Consider the following 21,535-nt stretch of genomic DNA (forward strand, 5'->3'; position numbering starts at 1 on the left):
TTGACATTTATTTATTTATTTATTTATTTATTTATTTATTTATTTATTTCTTGGTTTTTCTAGACAAGGTTTCTCTGTGTAGCCTTGGCTGTCCTGGACTAACTTTGTAGACCAGGCTGGCCTCGAACTTAGAGCCATCCGCCTGCCTCTGCCTCCCAAGTGCTGACATTTAATAGACCTAGAGTGGCGCGCTGTTTTCTTGAGGCCATTTCGAGACCAGGAGAGTTGGGCAATTCTCAAAACGGCTGGGAGCTCGGTGGCCAGGTATCAATACTACTACTGCAAAGATGAAAACCCAGCCAAGGACCACAGGCTTCTGCTATCCACCTGGGACAACCTGCTTGCGCTCTGACTTGCGGCATCTCAGGATGCCTACAACATGTTGCCTACAAGGAGCGGGCCAAGCTCCTCTGCATCCACTCATTAAAGAAGAGCATACACACAGCAGAGACCCAAAAGAAATTCCCTGGAGGTGTTCTTTCCCTATGAAAGAACAGGACAGCTCCCTCTATTCTTCAGGTTCTTATGGCCAGGACACAGAGAGGGGGAGGGGAGGAAGAGACCCTCTCACAAGCCAGGCCAGGCCCCTAGGATGTGGCAACCCTCACAAGAAGGGAGCCTGGTTCACCCAGAGCTCCCAGACTGGCCTCGTCAACGGCCTAGCTTGCGTTGCCCTCTTGCCCTTCCCCCGAACTCTACTTACCTTAATGTTGCGGAAGATCGAGCGGGAGCAGCGTGTGGCTGGGACCGAGGAGCTGCCGCTACCCTGGCGAGCTCCGGGCTTGGGCAGGAGCCCCATTGTAACAGAGGCAACGTCCCCTGGCCGGGCCGAGGCAGTAGCGACAGACAGGGGGTCAGATTCTACAGGACTCGGAGGCTTCGGGCTGCTGTAGCGGTAGCTGGGCGATGGGGAGCGCGGCGCGCGGACTGAGCCAGAGAGTGAGCGCCTAAAAGTTTTTATAAGTGGTGGCTGATGATGAAACGCGCTCTCCCTCCTCCCTCTCTTCCTCGGGTGTCAGAGGTGCTGCAAGCCTCCGCCCAGCCGCTGCCGCCTCCCCAGGCAGGTGTCTTGGGCTGCTGCGGAAGCCCAGAGGCTCTGGGACTCGACCTGGGTGAGCCCTGGCTGCCTAGGAAGTAGAGTGCGGGGGGGGGGGGGGGGGGGGAGAAGGCGCGACCGCGGATGGAGGAGACAGGAGGCTGCAGGCCAATGGAGAGACCTGGAACTTGGGGGAATAGAGTGTAGGTGCAGCACTAAGGAAGAGTTGGGGAGCTAGAAGGGACCTGAGGGGAGCGGGGTCTCCAGGTGGTGGAAAGGAGAGAGGAGTCTCCGTGGCTCTTGGGACTGTCCAGAGCCAGACTCTGCCTCTGCGAGTCTGTACTCGCTCCGCAAACCTGAGCCTTCGGTTCCGGTGATGGCTTTGAGACTCGCCGTCCAAGCTCTGTTTGTGCTGAGGACTGATTTATATTTAAACTGCTCTTTGCGCTGCAGAGGAGGGTGGGAAGGCGTAACAAGGTGGAGAGGTGGGGGCCGCCCCAGGGCTGGGCTCGAACTCACTGGAACCGAGCCAAGGTAAACTGCAGGCGTTGTCGAGTGTCAGCGGGTCTGGCCAGGAGTACTGAGGGGGGTTGGGACGAAGGGAAGCGCTGGTCGAACAGGAATGCCCCTGCGCTGACCTCTGCAAGGCTAGATAGAGTGAGCAAGATTTTTCCTCTCCTGGACTTGGATCTTAGAGAGAGAAAGAAGGTGAGCCTTTTCCAGGAAAAGCCAAAAGATCCAGCCTGGGTGAAGGATGGGGCACACTGCCTTGTATCTACCGAAGGCCAGATGCCTTTCCAATTCCTGTCTGGCCTGGGGATCTGGGGACGGCTCCCTATGCACCCGCAGGCCAAGGACTCAGGACACAACAATATGCAGAGGCTGTTGGACAATGGACAATTTCTGGTTGCTTTGTCACCTGCAGAGAGGTATGTGCAGACAGGCTTTCCAGGCCCACAGCAAGATTGATCACCGTTCTGTCCCTGGTAAAGTAAAAACACAGAGATGGCCACACCCATGGAGGGAGGTGGCCGATGCTCTGCTGGACCACCAGCATTAGATCTAAGGGCTAGATGCTCTGATGCTCTGGACTTCGCAGGGGAGGATGCTAGTGGGGTCAATTAGAAAGAGACCAGAGGGATGGGTGGAGGCCGGAGGACAGGCCTGGATGTTTCTCAGATGTCATCCATCTTGCTTTTGAAACGGGACTCACTGGCCTAGTGTTCACCTGGGGCTGGCCAGCAAGGCACTGGGATCCACCTGTCTCTGCTCCCCAGGCCGGCGACTGTAAGTGCATGCTGCCGTGACCTGTCACTTCACACTGTGGCCTCTGTGAACAGAATTTTCTTCCTCAACATCTGGCTTTCCCGTGCTCTTCCAGCAGACTCCCCCAGGGAGAAGCCACCTCTCCTGTGTCTGTGTTGTCCTGCTCCTTTAACTTTGCCTTCTGCCTGGCATCAGGGCCAGTGTGTCACCTCCAAAGGAAATGTTTATTCAGAACGTTATCAGTAAAGTTCGGCCAAGTGTGGTCGAGTCCAACTACAGTGACTTCAACGAGACCTATTTGTCTGTGTATGAACTGATGTCATGGATGCCCTGTGGTGTGGTTGAGGGGAAGGGTTTTTTGTTTGTTTGTTTGTTTGTTTGTTTTGTTTTGTTTTGTTTTAGATGTAAGGGAAAGAGCAGCCAGAGGCACCTGGCAAAGTTCAGAGCAGAGAAAGTAGTAGATTGAACATGGTCAGCTAAGTAGACCCAGTCATGAGAGAAGCAGGAGCAGAGCAGAAACCTAGGGGTAGGGGTGCTGAGAGAGGAAGATAACAGGAGTGAGATGGGGAGGGGAAGCAAAAACACAAAGCATGGCTGAAACAGCAGGGCTATAAGCAGAACAAGGAGCTGGCTTTTGTCTAACCACCAGGACTGGAGAGATGGACTCCCTTTAAATCCGACAGTCTGTCGTATGAGGTTTGCCGGTATGTCGTCAGAGAGTCATGACTCAACTCCCTCAGAGTTCCTTAGTATGTGGCTCCCATGACTAGAGCGAGCCCATCGTCACAAGCTGGCTGCTCCTCCTCCAGCCTCCTCTCTTTGTTTCAAGAAAGAAGTGGAAGATGGAAAGCAGGAAGGGGCCAGGCTCACTGCAGAGAAGCAACCTTCGTCGCATGCACACAGACTTTGCCTTACGTCTTGCTGGCTGGACCGCAACGTAACCCCCTCCTGCAGTGGACACTAAAAAATAAGCTTCACCCAGGTGCTTCCTCTTCCTGGGGTTGGGAGAGGGGGGCAAGAGGGAGTTGTAAAATCGGGATTCAGGTTAGGAGAAATCAGAGAAATGATGTCGTATCGTCAACACTCAGTGTCTCCATGTAGACTCATCCATGTCCTTAAAAGACCATCACCAGGATGGACTTTCCATTCCTTGATTTCAGGAAGCATTTTCTAGTGCTAAATAACACAAGAGCCCAACCCCAATGCATGGCGGCAGGCTCAGACCGCCAAGCCATTCTGTCTCCATAGAAAGAGTGGAGAGTAGGCCTCTATGTGTCACAGAGCATCTGCGCACGGGAGCTGTGTAGGGGAGGGGCTCCAATTCACTCAGGACAGCAGGAGAGCCTGTCTGAAGATAGGACTGTTGAGCACAGCCCTAAGCATGAGGGTGAGGAAGAGGGATAGAGGGAAAGAGGGTACATCTGCTCCCTGGTGTCATTCTGGCTAGGGTACAAAGACAGGGACAGCAGGACTACCTGAGGCTGAGGGGAGACTGGAAAATTGAGTGGCATGCTAAGAATGGAGACGTTATTCCCAGAGTGCAGGAACAGCCATTGAAGCCGAGTAGCAGAGGCTCTGAGCTGATTTGCATTTCCCATGAGCCTCTATGGCAGCCAGATGAGTGAAAAGAGAGAAAAGGGGCGGGGGGTGGAGGTGGGGGGAGAGGGGGGGGAGTCAGTGGTGTCCTGTGGATTCACTTTGAGTTCACTCATCTTGAATTACATACTTCCAAAGATGGGCAGCTGGACTCTAAATGTTTATCCTTATGCCCACAGATATGTGTAGCTCTCTCAACGTTCGCCAAATAAACTTATCTTTGCAGCAGATGGACACCATTACAGAAAACCACAGCCGGTCAAAGCACAGAGAATAAGTGATGGTTGGGGGGGTGTGTGTGTGGGTATTAAGCCCCAGTGGATCCATCTGTGACATTTGGAAGATGTGGTGGAGAGCTTAATTCTAAGAGCCAGAGGACCAGGGAATCTTGACACTCAACAATATGGCCGCCTAAACAAGACCTGAACACGGACAACAGCAGCAGACATGCTAACACAGATAGAGGAAATCTCACAGGGCACCACCCACAGGCAAGGACCTATAGGCAACTAAAGAATGCTGAGACTGGGAGCAACCACCTTCCCCAAGGGTGAGCCGCATACCTGGCTATGCAGTACCAAGTGGTCAGCCCTGAAATTATGTACATACAAGTGACACCAAATGGATTGAGTAGGTTGGATTCATATATTTTGGGGTGTGTATGTGTGAGCGTGTATGTTTGTGTGTGTGTGTGTGTGTGTGTGTGTGTGTGTGACAACAAAAAGAGGAAGCAGAGAAGGGTGTGGGATGAGTTGAATGGGAGTAAAAGGAAGAGGGAAAAATAATATAATTATATTTTAATTTTGTTGGTTTAAAATAATATCTTTGGTAAGTGGCTATGCAGACTCAGGGTCCAGGATAGGCACAGAAGTCAAGAGAAGGTAGAGGTGATATTAACCCTCCAGAAGAGATGAAGTCTCCCAGTGAGAGGGGTGTGGAGAAGGGGTGTGCAGAAAAGATGGCAGAAACATCTGTAATAGACCGAGGGATGAAACCAGAGAGGAGGGAGTACGGCAGGGGAGAGAAGGGAGGGGAGAGACCAGAGATCGTGTTCAAAGAGGAAGACGAGAGCCTGTCCATGCTGTGGATAGTGTATGAATGACCTGAGGGGCAGCTACTGGGCTGGCCAGGTCCTGCACCGAGGACCCGAGCAAGAGTGTTTTTAATGGGTGTTACGGTCAAAGGCCAGATTCTGGGGGCCCAGTGTTGCTGACTTAAAAAAAAAATCACAGGTCACAGCTGGGACAATATGCATGATGACTAAAGGCACAAGCAAGACTCTGACTTCATACCAGCTCTGCTACCTCAGTAACTTTCTGAATCTTTAAGGAACCCCGTGGGGCTGTTATAAAGTGTATGAGACAGCAGACAACTCGGGCCATTGCTCTGGCACCTGGTGGCGCTGATGTTAGCGTCTTTTCCTCCAACTCAGCTGTGGGTTCCTTGAGAGCAAAGGTTCTTTGTCAATTCCCCTTGTACCTTCCACTTGGTCAGAATGAAAGATGTTATTTGCTGGCCTGGCAGGTGGCTCAGTGGGTGAGTGCTCACCATACAAGCATGAGGACCTGGGTTCAAACCCAAGCAACCATGTAGGAAGGAAAGCTGGACACATGCATCATATTCAGCTATGAATTTCTTAAAGAATTAATCAAAATCTATTTTTAAAAGGCTTCCCACAGCAGCATGCACCTGTAGCCCCAACGTTGGAAGGCAGAGACAAGAGAATCCTGAGGCTTGCTGGTTAGACAGTCCAGCCAAGTGGGTAGGAAGCTTCAAGTTCCATGAGAGACCCTGTCTCAAAATATAAGGTAGGGTACACTTGAGGGAAAACCTGAGGTTAACCTCTGGCTTCCACATAGACATGTACACACACACACACACACACACACACACACACACACACACACACACACACACACTAATTAAATTGAAGTGACACCCAAAGATCCCAGCAAATGAGAAATGACTTCCTAATTCCTAAAAGCCCTGGTCGTTGCTCACAGTCAGTCCCTGGAGACACAGACTGTTCCCACTGATGACTGGCTATGGACTTGGTGGGTGTGTCAATCCATGGGCTACACGACTCATCCCAGCCATAGCTGATGAACTACTCTTGGGCACTTGTTGTGCCCGAGTGTGATCATGGATTCACTCTGGCTGCCTGGCTCCCTGGTGGCACACTCCTACAAGGATAGGGCTCCTGGGTTCTCTGTTGAATGTCTCTCCCTAGTTTGGAGGACCTCTCCTACTCCAAGGATTCTAGCTCTCCATCACCCGTGCACAACCTTCTCTCTTTGCAGGGCATCCTATGACTATTTTGTATTTTGGGTGTATATGTTTTATTATCCTAACCACTTTTTATTTATTCTTACACACACACACACACACACACACACACACACACACACACACACACACTTTGGACATATCTCCCCATCTCCCATTAGCTTCTCTTATTCCCTTCCCATTCTCTAAACCCTTTTTGTTCCCACCAAGCCCCTCCCTTTCTTGCTCCCACCAAGCCCTTCCTACTTTCACATCTTTCTTTCTGGTGTGGCTATTTCGTTTTGGTTTTCTGTGACCTACTGCATTTAATTAGGGTTGCCTGCATGAGCATGGGTGGGGAGTTATTTACTTGAGCAAGGACAACCTACCAGTGGCTAGACCACTGAGGAATATGACGCCCTCTGCCTCAGCAACTATTAATTGCCTATGGTTCCTCGGGGAGGGGTGGGGCCTATGAGCCCCTTCCTTGTCCATTAGTGGAATGTGGATGGGCCCAGTAGCCATCTGGGAGGTACTGGGAGGTAGCCACTGCTGCTTTGAGTTCATGATGCAAAAGCCATGTCTTGTGCAGAAGGCAGCATTTCACGGGACTCCCTCTCACCCTCGGCTCTTACATCCTTTCCTCCCTCCTTTCTGCGATGTTCTTAGAGCTTTGGACAGAGTGATGTAGAGGTCCTGCTTAGTGCTTGGCAATCAACGGTCACTTATTTTCAGCACTTTGCCCATTTGAGTCTCTACATTACTCACCACTCACTGCAAACAGACACTTCTCTGACTGAGGCTGAGAATGGCACTGGTTTATGGTAGAAACATCAGTATTTAGAAGGCAGTTTGATACCATGTCCATCTAGCAAAACAACAGTAGCAAGGTTCCCCTCAGGCGCCTATGGCTTCCCCAGCCATGGGCTTCTGACCAGATTTACAGTATCTGGTTCGAATTCCTCCTGTGGAACAGGCCTATGTGCCAATAAGAAAGTGGTTGGTTACCACCACAGTCATGCCACTGTTGGTTGGTGGAGTAGCTCTCAAGGTTCACAGATAAGACCATTAATGGCTTTCCTCTTCCAGCTGCCTGCACAGCACTTACAGTACCTTTTAGCACTATGAGGACTAGCTGGCAGGGTTGACACTCCCAGTTCAGTTTCAGATTGATTTCTCTATGTCCTGCAACTGAATATACAGTATTTTCAGTAATATGGTCTTATTATCTAGTTCTGGTAGGCAATCACAGACAATAGCAATAGCTGAAATTATTCTGAGGGCAACTCATGGAGAGATATCCTACACTATTAACACATAATTCCAACAGTCAGTGTTCAACGATGCCAATTCATTTAATCCTCTAAACAATCCAGTGAAAGACAATGCTTTTATTAGTTCTGGTTTACATTTGAAGCAAGAGGACTAGAGAGATGGTTTAGTGATTAGGTATGAGCACAGCTTTTTGCAGAGGGCTGGAGTTCAGTTCCTAGCACCCATGTTAGATGGCTCACAACTGCCTGTAACTAAAGCTCTGGGAGATCTGGCACCCTCTTCTGGCCTCCATGGGCAACTACACTCACATGCACATGCACACATAAACATACACATACACAAACAAACACACATACACATAATGAACAATAACTTTTTTTTTTCAAGAAAAACTAAGGCACAGAGAAGTTCAATAACTTGGTCAGTCGCAGAGCTAGTAAGTGGTGAAGATGAGAAAGAATCACAGCAGCAGGTACAGAGCCCAAGCACCTGGGGGCTCTTGCACACTCAAGTTTTTACCATATGTATACATGATAGAGGCTTTTCTTTCCAGTCTCATGAACGGCTGTGCTGGCACACAGGAGTTATTCAACCAACTACTGGGGTTGAATGATAGAAATGTCTTCAGTGTGCTTATTGTATTTTCTTTTTTTTCTCAAGCACTTTGTCTTAGGGCTGAAGGCCAGGTCCTCTGCAGAGCTGGCATAATCTCTCTCCGAGTTCCTGTGGAGAGCATGGGAGTCTCCACACCAGCCTCAAATTCCATTCCTCCTCCAGGGAGCCTAGGGCCTGTCTATACACAAGACAGACAGACAGGCACAGACACACACAAACACACACAGATACACACAGACACACACAAACACACACAGACACACACAAAAACACACAGACACACACACATAGACATACACACAGACAAGCACACACAGAGACACAGAGACACAGACGCTGCTTTGACAGGTTTCCTCACAGTTCTATCAGTGCTCCTGCTTTCTCCTCATGTTCTTATGTCTTTGCATTCCATCCACGGCAGAATCAAGCCCCCAGAGTCCTCATGAGGAGACCTGGGGATCCTGGCCGCGTCACGGATTTCCCATAAACAGGTAGATCAACACCAGGCCTCTCTGCAGCAGGTGTCTGGCCTGTGCCATGTACCCTATACCCTGGATCTAGGTCTGGGCCCCTCTCTCCTTACACCTTTATTCTTCAGTCTTTCCTTGGCTCCCACAGTGTCTTTCCTCCTTATTTGTCTAGATCTGTGGTGTCCTCAATTCCCAGAAGGGCCTCAGGCTCCTTGTCCCCCACCCCTTGCCACGTTCTGAGCCCTGTAGTACCAAGCCCTGATCTTCTGACCTCTGAAAGGGAGCAGAGCCCTGCCTTGCCATTCGATACATCCTCACTGCCTTGCTTGGATTAGACTTCCTACCAGGTGGCTTGTCAGCCTTCAGGCCAGGGACCAAAAGCAAACACAGGATGCCACTGGTAGGGCACGCAGCTGGGTGGATCCAATGTGCACCCGCCTCTCCGGCCCCTCAAGCACCAGGGTTGACAGGAGACATACTTGCTACCCATCTTTGTTCCCCGCTGAACACAGACAGGGCCCCGGGTGCTGGGACTGGACAGGAGTTTCCAGCCTCTTCTCAGAGCTGTGACGGGTTTTGCTGTTCCAACCTCTTCCTGTCCCAGGTCCCGGCCCCACCCACCACCTGCTCTGCCACCCACCCTGCTCTTTCCACGGGGCCTGGGACTGTAATACACCTTGGACCATGTCTGTGAAGGTGAGGTGAGTCACCTGATGAAGTCACCAAAGGCCAGCCTCCTCCCATGTTCGTGGTCATGAGGTCTGAGTGCCCAAGGGTGTGGTTCTTTGCATGGGCTTTTGAAAGAAAATGCTTACTGTGTTAGGGCACAGCTGGCAGGAGAAACAAGTGACCAGGAAGACTCTGTCCACATCACAAAGGATTGTGACCATCAAACCCACACGGGCTGCTGGACTTCCTGCTCCGAGAACTTTCTAGTCACGGTGGGATTGGTGCTCTATGAAGTACATGGCTGCTATCTGCCCCTCAAACTTTTCTCTCTTTTGATGAAAGCATTCCCTGACCTTTCTTGGGGACCACCACCCTCAACCACTCACAGGTTAGGAGGTATAGGTGAGTGCCCACTGAGGAAGGAGGATGTGGGCCAGGCCTAGCCACTTGGGCCTCTGCTAGAACAATCAGGCCAATATATGCTTTCTCTTGGGGCTGCCAACAGTGTGTGTGTGGGGGGGACGGGTACTGTCATCAGTTTGAAGTCTCAGAAGGACTAGAAAGAATGTTCCCTAGGATTGGGTGACCAGAACTGTAGGCGGGTGGGACAGCCATCACTGAGGCCTGTGGCCGTATCCTTCAGGCTCCGTGTCCCTCATGGGTCACTGCATCTGGACTTTGTGATTCTGTGAGCTAATAAATGCTCTTCTTTATGGTTTAAGTTTTGTTGGGCTGGATTTCCTGTTGCCGGCTTCCGAAGGTGCTGGTGAATCTAATGACCCAAGACTTGGCCTGAGCTGGTTGCTCATGTGCCTGGCAGCTGCCCTGTGAGAGAGGTTGTTGATCTCATTTCAAAGACGTGAAAGGGAGGCTAGAGAGGCCAGGGGCTGGCTGGTCCCCCGGAGAGGTCAGTGTGACCTGGCTCTCAGGTCTTCTGTGTGCAGACTCTGCCCCTCTTAGCCTCACATTGCAGAGCCACTAGACCCTGATGTGTTCAAGCCCTCATGGCAGAGTGGTTGCCAGGGCAGAGGCAAGACTTCTAAGCCCCTGGGGAAGAGTGGCTCCAAAGCATACAGAGACACACAGATCCATGGGCTATCTGCAGCACTTAAGCTGCTTAAAAAGTTAAAATAATAAAGAAAAAAAATAATAAAAAAAATAATAAAGAAAACATCTATATCATGACATCAAATAAAAAGGTTAATTTGGGTGGGCAAGATGGCTCACTGTGTAAAGGTGTTGCCACCAAGTTTGAGGACCTGAGTGCAGTCACTGGGAACCACATGATAGAAGGCGAGAACAAGCTGCTCCCCAACTTGTCTTCATAACTACACACACACACACACACACACACACACACACACACACACACACTGAATTGAAAACTGATTTTAAAAATTAAAGATTATATATTCTATACACAATAGTTATTTGTGATTTTTAAATGCAGTTACAGGTAGATGCTGCTGCTCTGTGTGTGTGCGTGCTCATAATCCCAGCATTAGTGAGGAAGAGATAGGCAGATCCCTGGAGCTCATTGGCCAGGCAGCCTAACTAAATTGATGAGCTCCAGGTCCACCAAGAGAAACTATCTCAAAAACTCCAGTGGAGAATGATGGAAGAAGACACCCAACATTGACCTCTGGTTTTCACATAGCCATGTACACATGAGTGCATGTGTATGCATACCACATACATGCTGGTACATACGATGTAATACTAAAAGAACATACAATGAAATATTAATAAATATTATCGTTGTATTAAGTGGACATGTGTTCCTGTATAATTTCATTTTTCTGTATCTTTTGAATTTTAGAAGTACTGCTTTATAATGAAACAAACATAATAGGCTTTGTTAAAAAGAAGAACTGGAAGAAGATAAGGATGATTTGAAGGAGAAAATGGAAGAGGAGGAGGAGGAGGAGGAGGAGCCACCTGAACAAGCAACAGTTTTCTGTGCACCCAGTTTTGGAATGGAAATCCATCACTAGGAATCCCACATGCAGGTCGGAGCAAGGAGGACACGCTGGGTCCTGTCCTGCCTTGATCTCCCCTTTGTGGTTTTTGGGGGAACTCCCAGCTCCTCTCTGTTACTACTGAACACAATGAGAAGTCACAGAGTTACCTTTCAAGTTGATAGGGCTCCAGCTGCTGGGACTGTCAACACTCACATTTATCCCCTGCCCTGGATGTGCCCACCCTCTGAGAGCAAGTGGTAAATGGCCAGGAGCTCCGCCACTCCTGTTAGCTCCCCAGAGCTACTCTGTAGTTTACTTCCTACCACCAAGCCACTGAGAAGCCCCGGGGCCTTGTGTCCTTTATGCAGGGGACACATGGAAGAGGCTAACTCCAGGATCTGCCTCACTGGGCCAGCGGGAGGCAGGGTTGGAACTCAAGCTGCGATCTGGCCTATTCCAAAGTCCAAGCCACTGGCCACACTGTGACATTACCTCTCTTCTAGAACATTCCTGGGCGACATGTTTATTTGTTCCTTTCACAAATATTTGCTGAGCACCAGCTATGCACATAACATGATTCTTGATTGCGCAGGAGACAGGGAGGGACTCCAGAACGGCAGTCCATCCTAGCAGGCTCAGAACAGACAAACGGAAGTGCACGTGCCCCGCGGGGGACTCAGGAACATCTCACAGGCCACGTGCAGAGTACATCATAACTTCTACCCGTAGCCCGTTTCAGTGTCATAATGGCTCGTCTCTGCTTCTCATAAACTTTATAACACAACATAATGTCGGATTACCTGTACATGAGAAGTGTCTGACAAATCGCATAACCTATCTCATTCCATGAGCTCAGCTGCCACCTGCTGCTAAGTGAGTCCCAGACAACTGTCCAGCCTTATACCCTATGACGGTCAATATCTATTGCTGCCTAGACAGGACCTAGAACTGCCCAGGAGGCAACACTCCAGACACACCTGGGAGGGATTGTCTAGACGAGGTTAGCCTCTGGGCATGCCGGGGAGGAAATGCAGTGCTTGGATTCATTGGGATGGGATGAGCCACACACAGGAAGTGCCCGTCTGTGGGCTGGGGGCCTTGACTGCATGAAAAAGAGAACGCGAGCTGAACACCAGCATTCACCGCTGTTTCCTGACTGCAGACGCTGCCTCAAGCTCCGAGCGCTGTAATTCCCCTCTCACGCTACACCGCAAGCGTGAAATATGGGCAAAACCAAACCAAAACCTTTTCCCTCTTACGTTGCTTTTGATCGGCATCATCCCGGCCCAATGATCCCCTTCTGACGTGTGGAATACTCATGCGACTTTTATCACAATCTATTGCTATAATCAGTCCATTTTATTGTCAGTGTTAGCTGCCCATGCCTAATTTAGGAATTAGACTTTATCCTGACCCTGCATGTATATGTATACTATAGAGCTAGCTCCTGTCTACCATTTCAGGGATCCACAACCGTCAGGAGCGCACGCGACCCTCCCAGACTGTGACACTCCTCCAGAGCATTAGGACTCAGAGGAAGTAGCCCATTCTGACCCCTGACCCCCGCACACACATACCTTTAGACTCCATGTTGCCTCTAATTGCATCTAGAAGCAGAGACGGGCCATTATGACACTGAAACAGGCTATCGGTAGAAATTATGATGTACTCTGCACATGGCCTGTGAGACACTCCTGCGTCCCGGGGCCCCCCCCCACCCCCCGCAGGGCACGTGTTTCAGATGCTTTTCAAACTCAGTCCGTGGAAGTCCCACCCCGCCCCCTCCCACATAACTGCAAGTCCATTCTTAGCCCCCTCCATGTGAACATCCACGGGCTTCTCTGCAGGTCTTTGATGCTCCTTTTTTTTTTTTTTTAAATTTATTCTTGTTACATTTCAATGGTTATCCCATCCCTTGTATCTTCCCATTCTTCCCTCCCTCCCATTTTCCCCTTATTCCCCTCCCCTATGACTGTTCCTGAGGGGGATTACCTCCCCCTGTATATGCTCATAGGGTATCAAGTCTCTTCTCGGTAACCTGCTGTCCTTCCTCTGAGTGCCACCAGATCTCCCCCTCCAGGGGACATGGTCAAATGTGAGGCACCAGAGTACGTGAGAAAGTCATATCCCACTCTCCACTCAATTGTGGAGACTGTTCTGACCATTGGCTAGATCTGGGTAGGGGTTTAAAGTTTACCACCTGTATTGTCCCTTTTTTTATATAGAAATGTCACCACAAGGCAAGGGGGAGCAGGGCGTGGGTGGGTGTGGGTGTGGGTGGGTGGAGCCAGACTCTTGATGATGAAAGACAGGAGACAGCTTTGCAAGTTCCCAGCCCAGCCCAATTGCTTCTCTCTCCTTATATACATAAGGATGACCTAAAATTAATTAGATGATAATATGAGATTTGTCCCCCTTCTCAGACCTAACTTTGACTGTATGGTGAGAATCTGCCACCTTCCCTCTTCCCGAGCTTTCCTTAGAAGTTCCTGAGAAAAGGAGTCATGAATTCCAGGGAAGATGGCCCATCAGGTCTCTAGCTCACCCAGGCTCTGGTCATCTCTGCCCCTCTGCCTTCCACACACCATGGCACCGCAGTGAAAATTAGAAGCAGAGTCCAGAGAGCAGCAGCTGGGCCCCACCCTGGAGGTGAGGAGGCATCCCATCTTTAGTCCCTCGCTGCGTCTGGGACCTGCCTAAGCAGTAGTGCTTGTGCGGCCTGGCACGCTGGCTCTGGAAGCCATGAAGGGAGGCAGTACAGAGAGAGCAGGAGGTTCTACACTCGAGTGTACACCAGGAGCTCCCTGAGGAGTCTCGGGGCTCTGCCTGGAGCCCCTGACTCAGAAGGTCTGAGGTGGGGGGGTCCGAAACTACATCTCCAATGAGTTAGCAGACATTGCTGTGGGCTCAACTAGCACATCGCAGAACCCTTATTTTAGAGGAAAGCATGCTATTGTGAATACTGTCAGTGGGCACTGCAGGATCCTGCATAAGAGGACTATTCCCTGCCGAGGCCACAGGAACAGTTCACCTTCTATATTTGCTTCCCTGATGAAGACAAGTCCCTTGGCGTTGACTTGCTTCAGTGACTGGACTCATGGCTCATTTCCCAGCTTACCCTTGGTCACTCTTGCTGTGACTCGAGAACAGAGAATGGGCATGAGTCATGTGCCCATAGATGCGTGGTGATGACAGCCATCGGAAGGGCGTTCTGCCTGTCCCCACGCCCAGGGTTGCAGTCCTCACACGGTTCATTTTTTAAACTCTGTGTGTGTGTGTGTGTGTGTGTGTGTGTGTGTGTGTGTGTGTGTGTGTGTGTGTCTGATGGTACAACTTGTTGGTCCTTCCTTTCCATCAAGTGGGTCCCGGGGACCGAACTCAAGCTGTTAGACTTGGCAGCAGATGCCCTTACCTGCTGAGCTATTTCACTGGCTCCTCATGTTGCATTTTTTTTTTCTAGGCCTCATTCTTGTGTGCGTGTTTAAGAGGACACAAAACCACACTTACCCAGAGGCCCACAATGTTATAAATTGCACTTGGCTCAGGTTCTCACTTGTCCCTAGCACCCGAGTCCCCTCTGGCCAGCCCCCAGACTCAGTGCTGAGGCCTAGAAAGACATCCACCCTGAAAGTTGCCAGCCCATGAGAGGAAATGGATAAGGGTGTTTGCTGATGTAGCTAGCGACCCATGGCCAGCCTCAGAACTGAGGTGAGCAGAACTCCCCAGGGGCACGGCCTCAGAGTCACCAGGCTCTTTTCTTTTTGCCCTCCTCTGCACATGGCTTCACCTCAAGAGCTGTGCCAAGTGCCTGCCCTGTTTTCCACAGCCTGGGGCTGATCTTATCTGCACGGGAAGAAGGCCGCTGATTCCCAGAGGGCCGAAAGATGGCACAGGGACTCACATTTTGTGAAGTGTGGGGGCAGAGATCAGGTTTCCCCAGAGAAAACCTAAAAGTATTTGCTATTTTCTTTGGTAAATACTATAATAAAATACTATAATAAAATGGTCCTAGCTTCCTTCCAAAGATCCAGATTTGATTTAATCATTCAAAACAGCCGTACTTTAATGTCTGGGCAGCAGGGCCTGGGTCATCATCCCTGGCTGTCTGCAGGGCAAATGAATGAGCATTCTCCTTCCTGGGTAGCCTGTCCATTTCAGCAGGTCCAAGGTGACCCTGGCTGTTCTTGTCTCAGTGGGGGTTTTTATTTTCCCTGCTTCCTTTCATCTTTCTCTTTCATAAGGGACCACACTGGACATAAAACAAATTCTCATTTATCCTGCAGCCTGGCTGCCGTGGAACAAAGGATGGGTCACTTGGAGTCAGTAGACGGTGTCACTCAGCGTTACACGAATTAAAATTCCTTCACCATGGGCCTCAGGACCATTCGGAATGGAACCAATCTTTTCCATGTATGCCTCTGATGGGCCCCAGTGACATGCAGACATTCAGTGTTGCCCAGCCTTCTCTTTACCCTGAGGCTCAGGAAGCGGTGAGGGTCTGGCTGTGCTCTATCCACTGTAAGGACATTCCTACTTTTTTTTTCTTTCTTTCTTTCTTTCTTTCTTTCTTTCTTTCTTTCTTTCTTTCTTTCTTTCTTTTCAAGACAGGGTTTCTCTGTGTAGCCCTGGCTGTCCTGGACTCACTTTGTAGACCAGGCTGGCCTCGAACTCATGGAGCTCCACCTACCTCTGCCTCCCCGAGTGCTGGGATTACAGGTGTGCACCATCGTGCGCAGCTGGCATTCCCACTTTTCACTGTGAATTCCTCAGCCAAAAAGTGGAGCCCTTTATCCCCCAGGCTTCAGAGATACGAGGGACTGAAGGAGTCAATGAAAAGAGATGCACATGTGTCTTAAGGGGCTGATCTGGCCATCAGTACATACTAATCAAGCTGCCTTGCCTAGGAGCAAGGGTGGGGAAGAGCCACTCAGAGCCCTGTCTCTTCTCATGCTTGGTTGACTTTGTTCTTTAGGCTTTCTGGGCAGGACAGAAAGGGGACCACAGAAGTCCAACATGAGCTCTTTCTCGAGAGTTTGTTTGGAGGTTCTAGCAGGGAGGGTACAGCTACACGCATATCCTTGACCAGAGACCAGTCTTCCTCTATTCAGAGAAGGTCATTCCTCAGCCAGGCACAGAGCTTCGGGATGGGCGTACATGGAGCAGTGAGCGGGGAGAGCCACACTCACCTAGCCTGCTGGATCAGTCAAATCCACCCTGTCAAGCAATGGGCTGGCAGACACGGCAGCCAGATCTCCTTCTCATCCCATCGAGTGGGAGATGAGGTCATCTTCCTTAAAACAGCTAAGAGATATGACAAGAGAAATGTGGTCCACAGTTGGCTCTGCAGCACGCTACGATGGAAGACACGAGTATGCTGGGGTTGGGGCGGGGCGCACACTTCTCTTGTTTTCCTTAACTCACCATCCTCTACAGAAACACCAATGTTTGTCAACCTAAACTCATGTTAAGTGATCAATGGAATGAGCAGCTTTGTTTGTTTTTTTTTTTTCCTGAGACCAGGTTTCTCTGTGTAAATTTGGCTGTCCTGCACTCGCTTTGTAGACCAGGCTGTCCTCGAACTCACAGAGATCTGCCTGCCTCTACCTCCTGAGTGCTGGGATCGAAGGTGTGTGCCACCACGCCCGGCTTATGGAATGAGCAGCTTTGAGAAACCTTCTGCCCATGGAAGACTTCCCATATAAAGCTGTAGCTGTTGACTATTGTCCGTCAAGTCCAGCCAGCAGAGAAAGATGTTAGAGTTGGACTGTGTGGTCCAAAGTTACAGCCCAGGTTGCCTCAGAGACACTCAGGACAGTGAATACGATGTGCACACACCAACCCCCCCAAGGTAGCGTCTGTCCATTGCCTTCCCACCTGGGCCCTTTGCTGGCCCAAGGAAGCAGGACTAAAACTGCTCCTTCTCCCATAATCTCTCTTAAGAGTGGACCTAGCTCAAGGGAAACCAGGTTGAAAAGAAACAGAAAGTTCCCAACCGGCGTCAGCATTGACTCTGTCTGTGGTTTCAACAAAGCCTTGCTGTTGAAGGCGATCTGGCTGCAGAGCTTCTCAAAGCTGAGGAAAAGACAGCTCTCAGCAATGCTCTGTACCAGCCCTGAGCCCCTCACAGGTCCACCCCAGCTGTCAACATGTCTTGGAGACGCTGTGTGTATAGGGAAACAAAGCCGAACTTGCCACAGATGTGGAATTTGGAAGCAATGCACGCGCCAAAGCATTTCACAATTACATGGGAAAACAAATCAGCCTAAAATGTCATGTTTTAACAGGTAGATGAAGAGCGTCAACCTAAGCGCTCAGATACTGCACACTTGCCATGAGTATTGATCTGGCTACAAGTCTTCATTGATGCCATTAGTAGGACTAGAAGCATGACTGAAAATGAAGGCAGAATGAATCTGGGTAATTTAACCCACCGCTGAGCGTCAACCTGAACTGCGCTGTGTGCCTGTGTGGAAGCTATGCCCCATGTGTTCACAGGGGTCGCCTTTGCTCAGATGCAACGTCATTGGTTTCATCACTCTCTTTATGGGCCTTGCCTTCTTCCTTCTGGAAAACATGTTCGTGGGGAGAAGAGAAAGAAAAACAGAAGGAACTATTGGAGTGTGAACTCAAGGCACTACCCAGCTTGAAATTGCCACACAAGACACCAAAGTGACCTCAGGACCAGGCATCCAGAGTATTGGCCAAGCTTATTTTCTAGAACCCTGGAGAGGGTGTGACTGCTGGGAAGAGCCTGGCTCTGTCCTTAGTGAAAATCATGGACAAGCCTAGTAGTTGCTATGGCAACAGGTTCCCTTGCTGGGCCTATGAGGCTTGATAGCACAGAGAGGGGATGTAGGAGCCAGCCCAGCTTAGAGTTACTGGATAAGACACTGGATGCCAGGTCATTTGAATTTCAGATAAACCACATACTTTATGAATATGTACAGCAGACCATTAAAGTTATTCCATACTGGGGACATTATTATACTAAAAACTTATCCATTGATCTAAAACTCAAAATTCCCTAACAACAAAATATTAAACATGACAAACCCTTTATTAATTGGCTAAGGGCTGTTTTGAGCCACCTCCAAGATACTAATTATAAACATCCACTCTGGTTCAAGCATCTTTGGATAGTCAGGAGACAGTAAAGCTATTCTTAAGCTACCTCTGGGGAACAGGTGCATTTAATTAATTCCAAGGGTGAGATGTCATGGTTCTGATAATTTGTCTCAGGCACATGAAGTATTTCTGTAGGAGAAAAGTTAACAGAGAATTGGATGGGAAGATGGACGTTGATGAACTATGTCTTAGATGCTATATATAAAATTATTCCCAACTTTGAGGCCGCAATGTCAAATGCTTGATGGCAGGAGACATGGGTCTTGCTTTGCACTTAATTTCTCCTGAGTTAAGCCTAGTCTTATTTTCTCAGAGATGCAGCTGTCAGCAAAGGGTGCGCTTAATGGAGGGTGAAGGGGAGGAGAGCGAACTTCAGGCAAAGGCTACAGAGAGGAAGGAACAGCTTAGGTGGACCTGTGAGAAGTGGGTGGCAGCTTGGGAGGGGAGACATCTTAGGATATGAAACACCTATGGTGTGTGTGTGTGTGTGTGTGTGTGTGTGTGTGTGTGTGTGTGTGTGTGTGTTTTGATGTTGTGATCTGATGTAGATCCTGGGGGGAGGGGCACAGAGAGAATAGGGGCAGCCTCAGACTCCAGTGAGGTTAGTTGTGTACAGCTGGGGAGGCTGGCTCTGCTTTTCGTAGCCTATGCCACAAGGTGGATTTAAGGGAGAGTAGATGGAACCTGTCTGCTAAGATGCTCTGTGAGAGTGGCCAGGACCTGCCTAGCACCTGGCCAGGCATGAGAACACAGGAAGGAATCTCTGGGTAGCCAGGGTTTCTGGGAGCGTGATGTCTGACATAGACAGTTGCTAAGGTGTGAGTCTAGAGTCTAAGCAGCTTCCTTTACCCACTGTTGGCCAACCAGCAGCCACTGTCCTTTTCTCAGTGCTCAGCCTGACAGCTGCCTGGCCCTGGACCGTACCGCCCATACTGTGTTATCCTGGATGGATACACACCTCTTCTCGGAAGCTGCTTTCTTATCAGCACAGAGAGCTAGTGAGATGTGCTCAGTGAAGTCATAGCCTCTCTTGCCAGGTCAGCTAGATCAGGCTGGTCACAAGGCCAATTCCCAACGCTAAGGCATCTCCACCCAGCGTTGCTTACGGAGGCCCTTGGCCTTCATGAAGCTGGTGCAGCCTTCTCTTTCTCAGTGTTTCAGCAAGGGAGTCTGAAATTGAAAATGACAAGAAGAAAAGTGAAACCTTCTCTCCTCCCTTGTTGTGGGGTGGGACCAGGAACCTGGCCTCTCTTCCCTCACTGGGGGGGAAGGGACCAGGAAGTTGGCCAGGTGGAAGAGTCAGAGGTCATTTTGTGCCCCTTGAGATGAAAACCCAGAAGAGTCTTTGGGATTCCCCCTTTCTGGACTTTGATACAGGTTTCTGAATGGGTCTGGTTCCTGCGTACAATAAACCTGTAAAATCTCTTACTATAGCCCTGTAGCCAGTGGCTGGGTAGCCTGATCCATACAATCCTGGGTTATGGTGAACTGAGCTCTTAAAGGCAAAATAGAGCTGATCCTCCCAACAGCCATGCACAGAAATCGTACACACACTGGGAACACACTCTGTGGTCAGAGTCACATACCTATGTACATGTGCCCGTCCTCAGGTGTGTATCCACACAAGAGACACCCTCACCTACAACTCCCTAACTGCACACACATCCCTTCTCAGGTGTCTAACTACCTAACCCTCCTCCCCTCCAGAAGACACCCATGAACCCAATCATCCTGTTCCATCTGTAATGTGGCTACAGGACATGCACATTACAGATCCACCAACTCCTGTCTCTCACATACCCACACCCACACACTAGGTACATGGCCTCTGACCTGACACCAAACCACTGAGTGTGCTTCTGGAAGCCTCCCCCTCCCCCCACCCAGAAAGTCTGAAGACCCTAGATGTGTCCCTCCAAGCTTTTCTCAAAACGCCCCTATCCTGGTCACCAGGGCATTGCTCTCAAAATGATATTCTATCCTGTTTGTACTGGATGGAAGACTTTTTGAAGGCCAGGTCCTTCAAGGGCCACACGTGTTAAATGGTGTCTCAACCTGGACTCAATGCACCGAGAAGGTTCTTTTTATGTTCATCCTGAAGAGGCTATACCAAGTCACAAGTAACACAGACATGCAAGTTACTTCACATGAAAGCTGTTTATTGTAAAAGAAAGATGGGGTGGAGAGACAAATGGATGGATGGATGGATGGATGGACGAATGGATACATACACAGATAGATGGGCAGGACATCAGCAATGCTTAGTAGCCGTGACGTGGGGGTTAGAAGTTGAGCCTAAGGCCAGGTTGACAATGATGGTAGCTTTTGCTTGTCAAGCGCTTTCTCTGCCTGGGTTTCAGACAGGACACCAGAGACTCTATGGGCATCATCTTTCACACTCTCACAGTTGAGGCTATACTCATCAGCCCTATTGGGAGCGTTTTGAAACTTAAGAGAGCTTTGTGACTCCTCCACACCCCCCCCCCAAGTCTCTTGACAAGTATCTTCAGGGCTGGAATTCAAGCCTAACCTATCAGAGCCCAGGAGAATGTCTCTGCCTAGGTGAATCCCCACCTCATTGCTCCCCTATGCCAGCACCTAGGACTTCAGTCTTCATAGATCTGCCACTCTTGGGACACAACTTCCTTGTACCTCTGCATCTCTTTCACCCCTCGATCTGCAACACACACACACATACACACACACACACACACACACACACACACACACACACACACACACTTTGTTTTCTATTCTGTATGAATGATAATGGCCTCCCCCATAGGCTCATATGTTTGAGTATTTGGTACCCAATTGGCAGAACTGTTTGGGAAGGATTAGGAGGTGTGGCCTTGTCAGAAGAGTTGTGTCACTAGGGATGGGGTTTGGGGGTTTCCAAAGTTTCGTGCCATCCCCAGCCTGTTCTTTTTGCTTCCTGCTCTCAGATCTAGATGTGAGCTCACAGCTGTTCCTAGCACCTTGCCTCTGCTCTACCACCAGAAACTGCAACCCTCTGAAACCACAAGCCCAGTCAAAACACATACTCTTATAAGTTGCCTTAGTTAATGGTGTATTTCACAGCAATAGAAAATAACTAAGAGAGTCCTTGACTAGAAACTCCTGGAGGCGGGACCATCTGGGTCAGTCAGAATCCAGATAGCATGGAGCCACCCTGAAGCAAAGAGAGTACAACATCTGCCCAGGTGAGCCCATGGGACTGAGCCCCTGTCTCACCAGCCGGCCGCTGCCTCCAGTGG

At 49.8% G+C, this 21,535-nt stretch overlaps 1 protein-coding gene across 1 annotated transcript in view; it reads right to left on the reverse strand.

Moving 5' to 3' along the window:
- Nucleotides 1-1,086, reverse strand: part of SLCO2A1 (solute carrier organic anion transporter family member 2A1) — an 89,786-nt gene extending 88,700 nt beyond the window's left edge. The window contains exon 1 of the mRNA XM_084754553.1: nucleotides 704-1,086. Within this exon, the coding sequence (XP_084610679.1) occupies nucleotides 704-799 (96 nt within the window). The 5' untranslated portion in view covers nucleotides 800-1,086. The remainder of the gene's footprint in view (nucleotides 1-703) is intronic.
- Nucleotides 1,087-21,535: the final 20,449 nt, after the last annotated feature.

Source organism: Acomys minous (assembly GCF_964271855.1).
Source record: "Acomys minous genome assembly, chromosome: 13".
NCBI lineage: Eukaryota > Metazoa > Chordata > Mammalia > Rodentia > Muridae > Acomys > Acomys minous.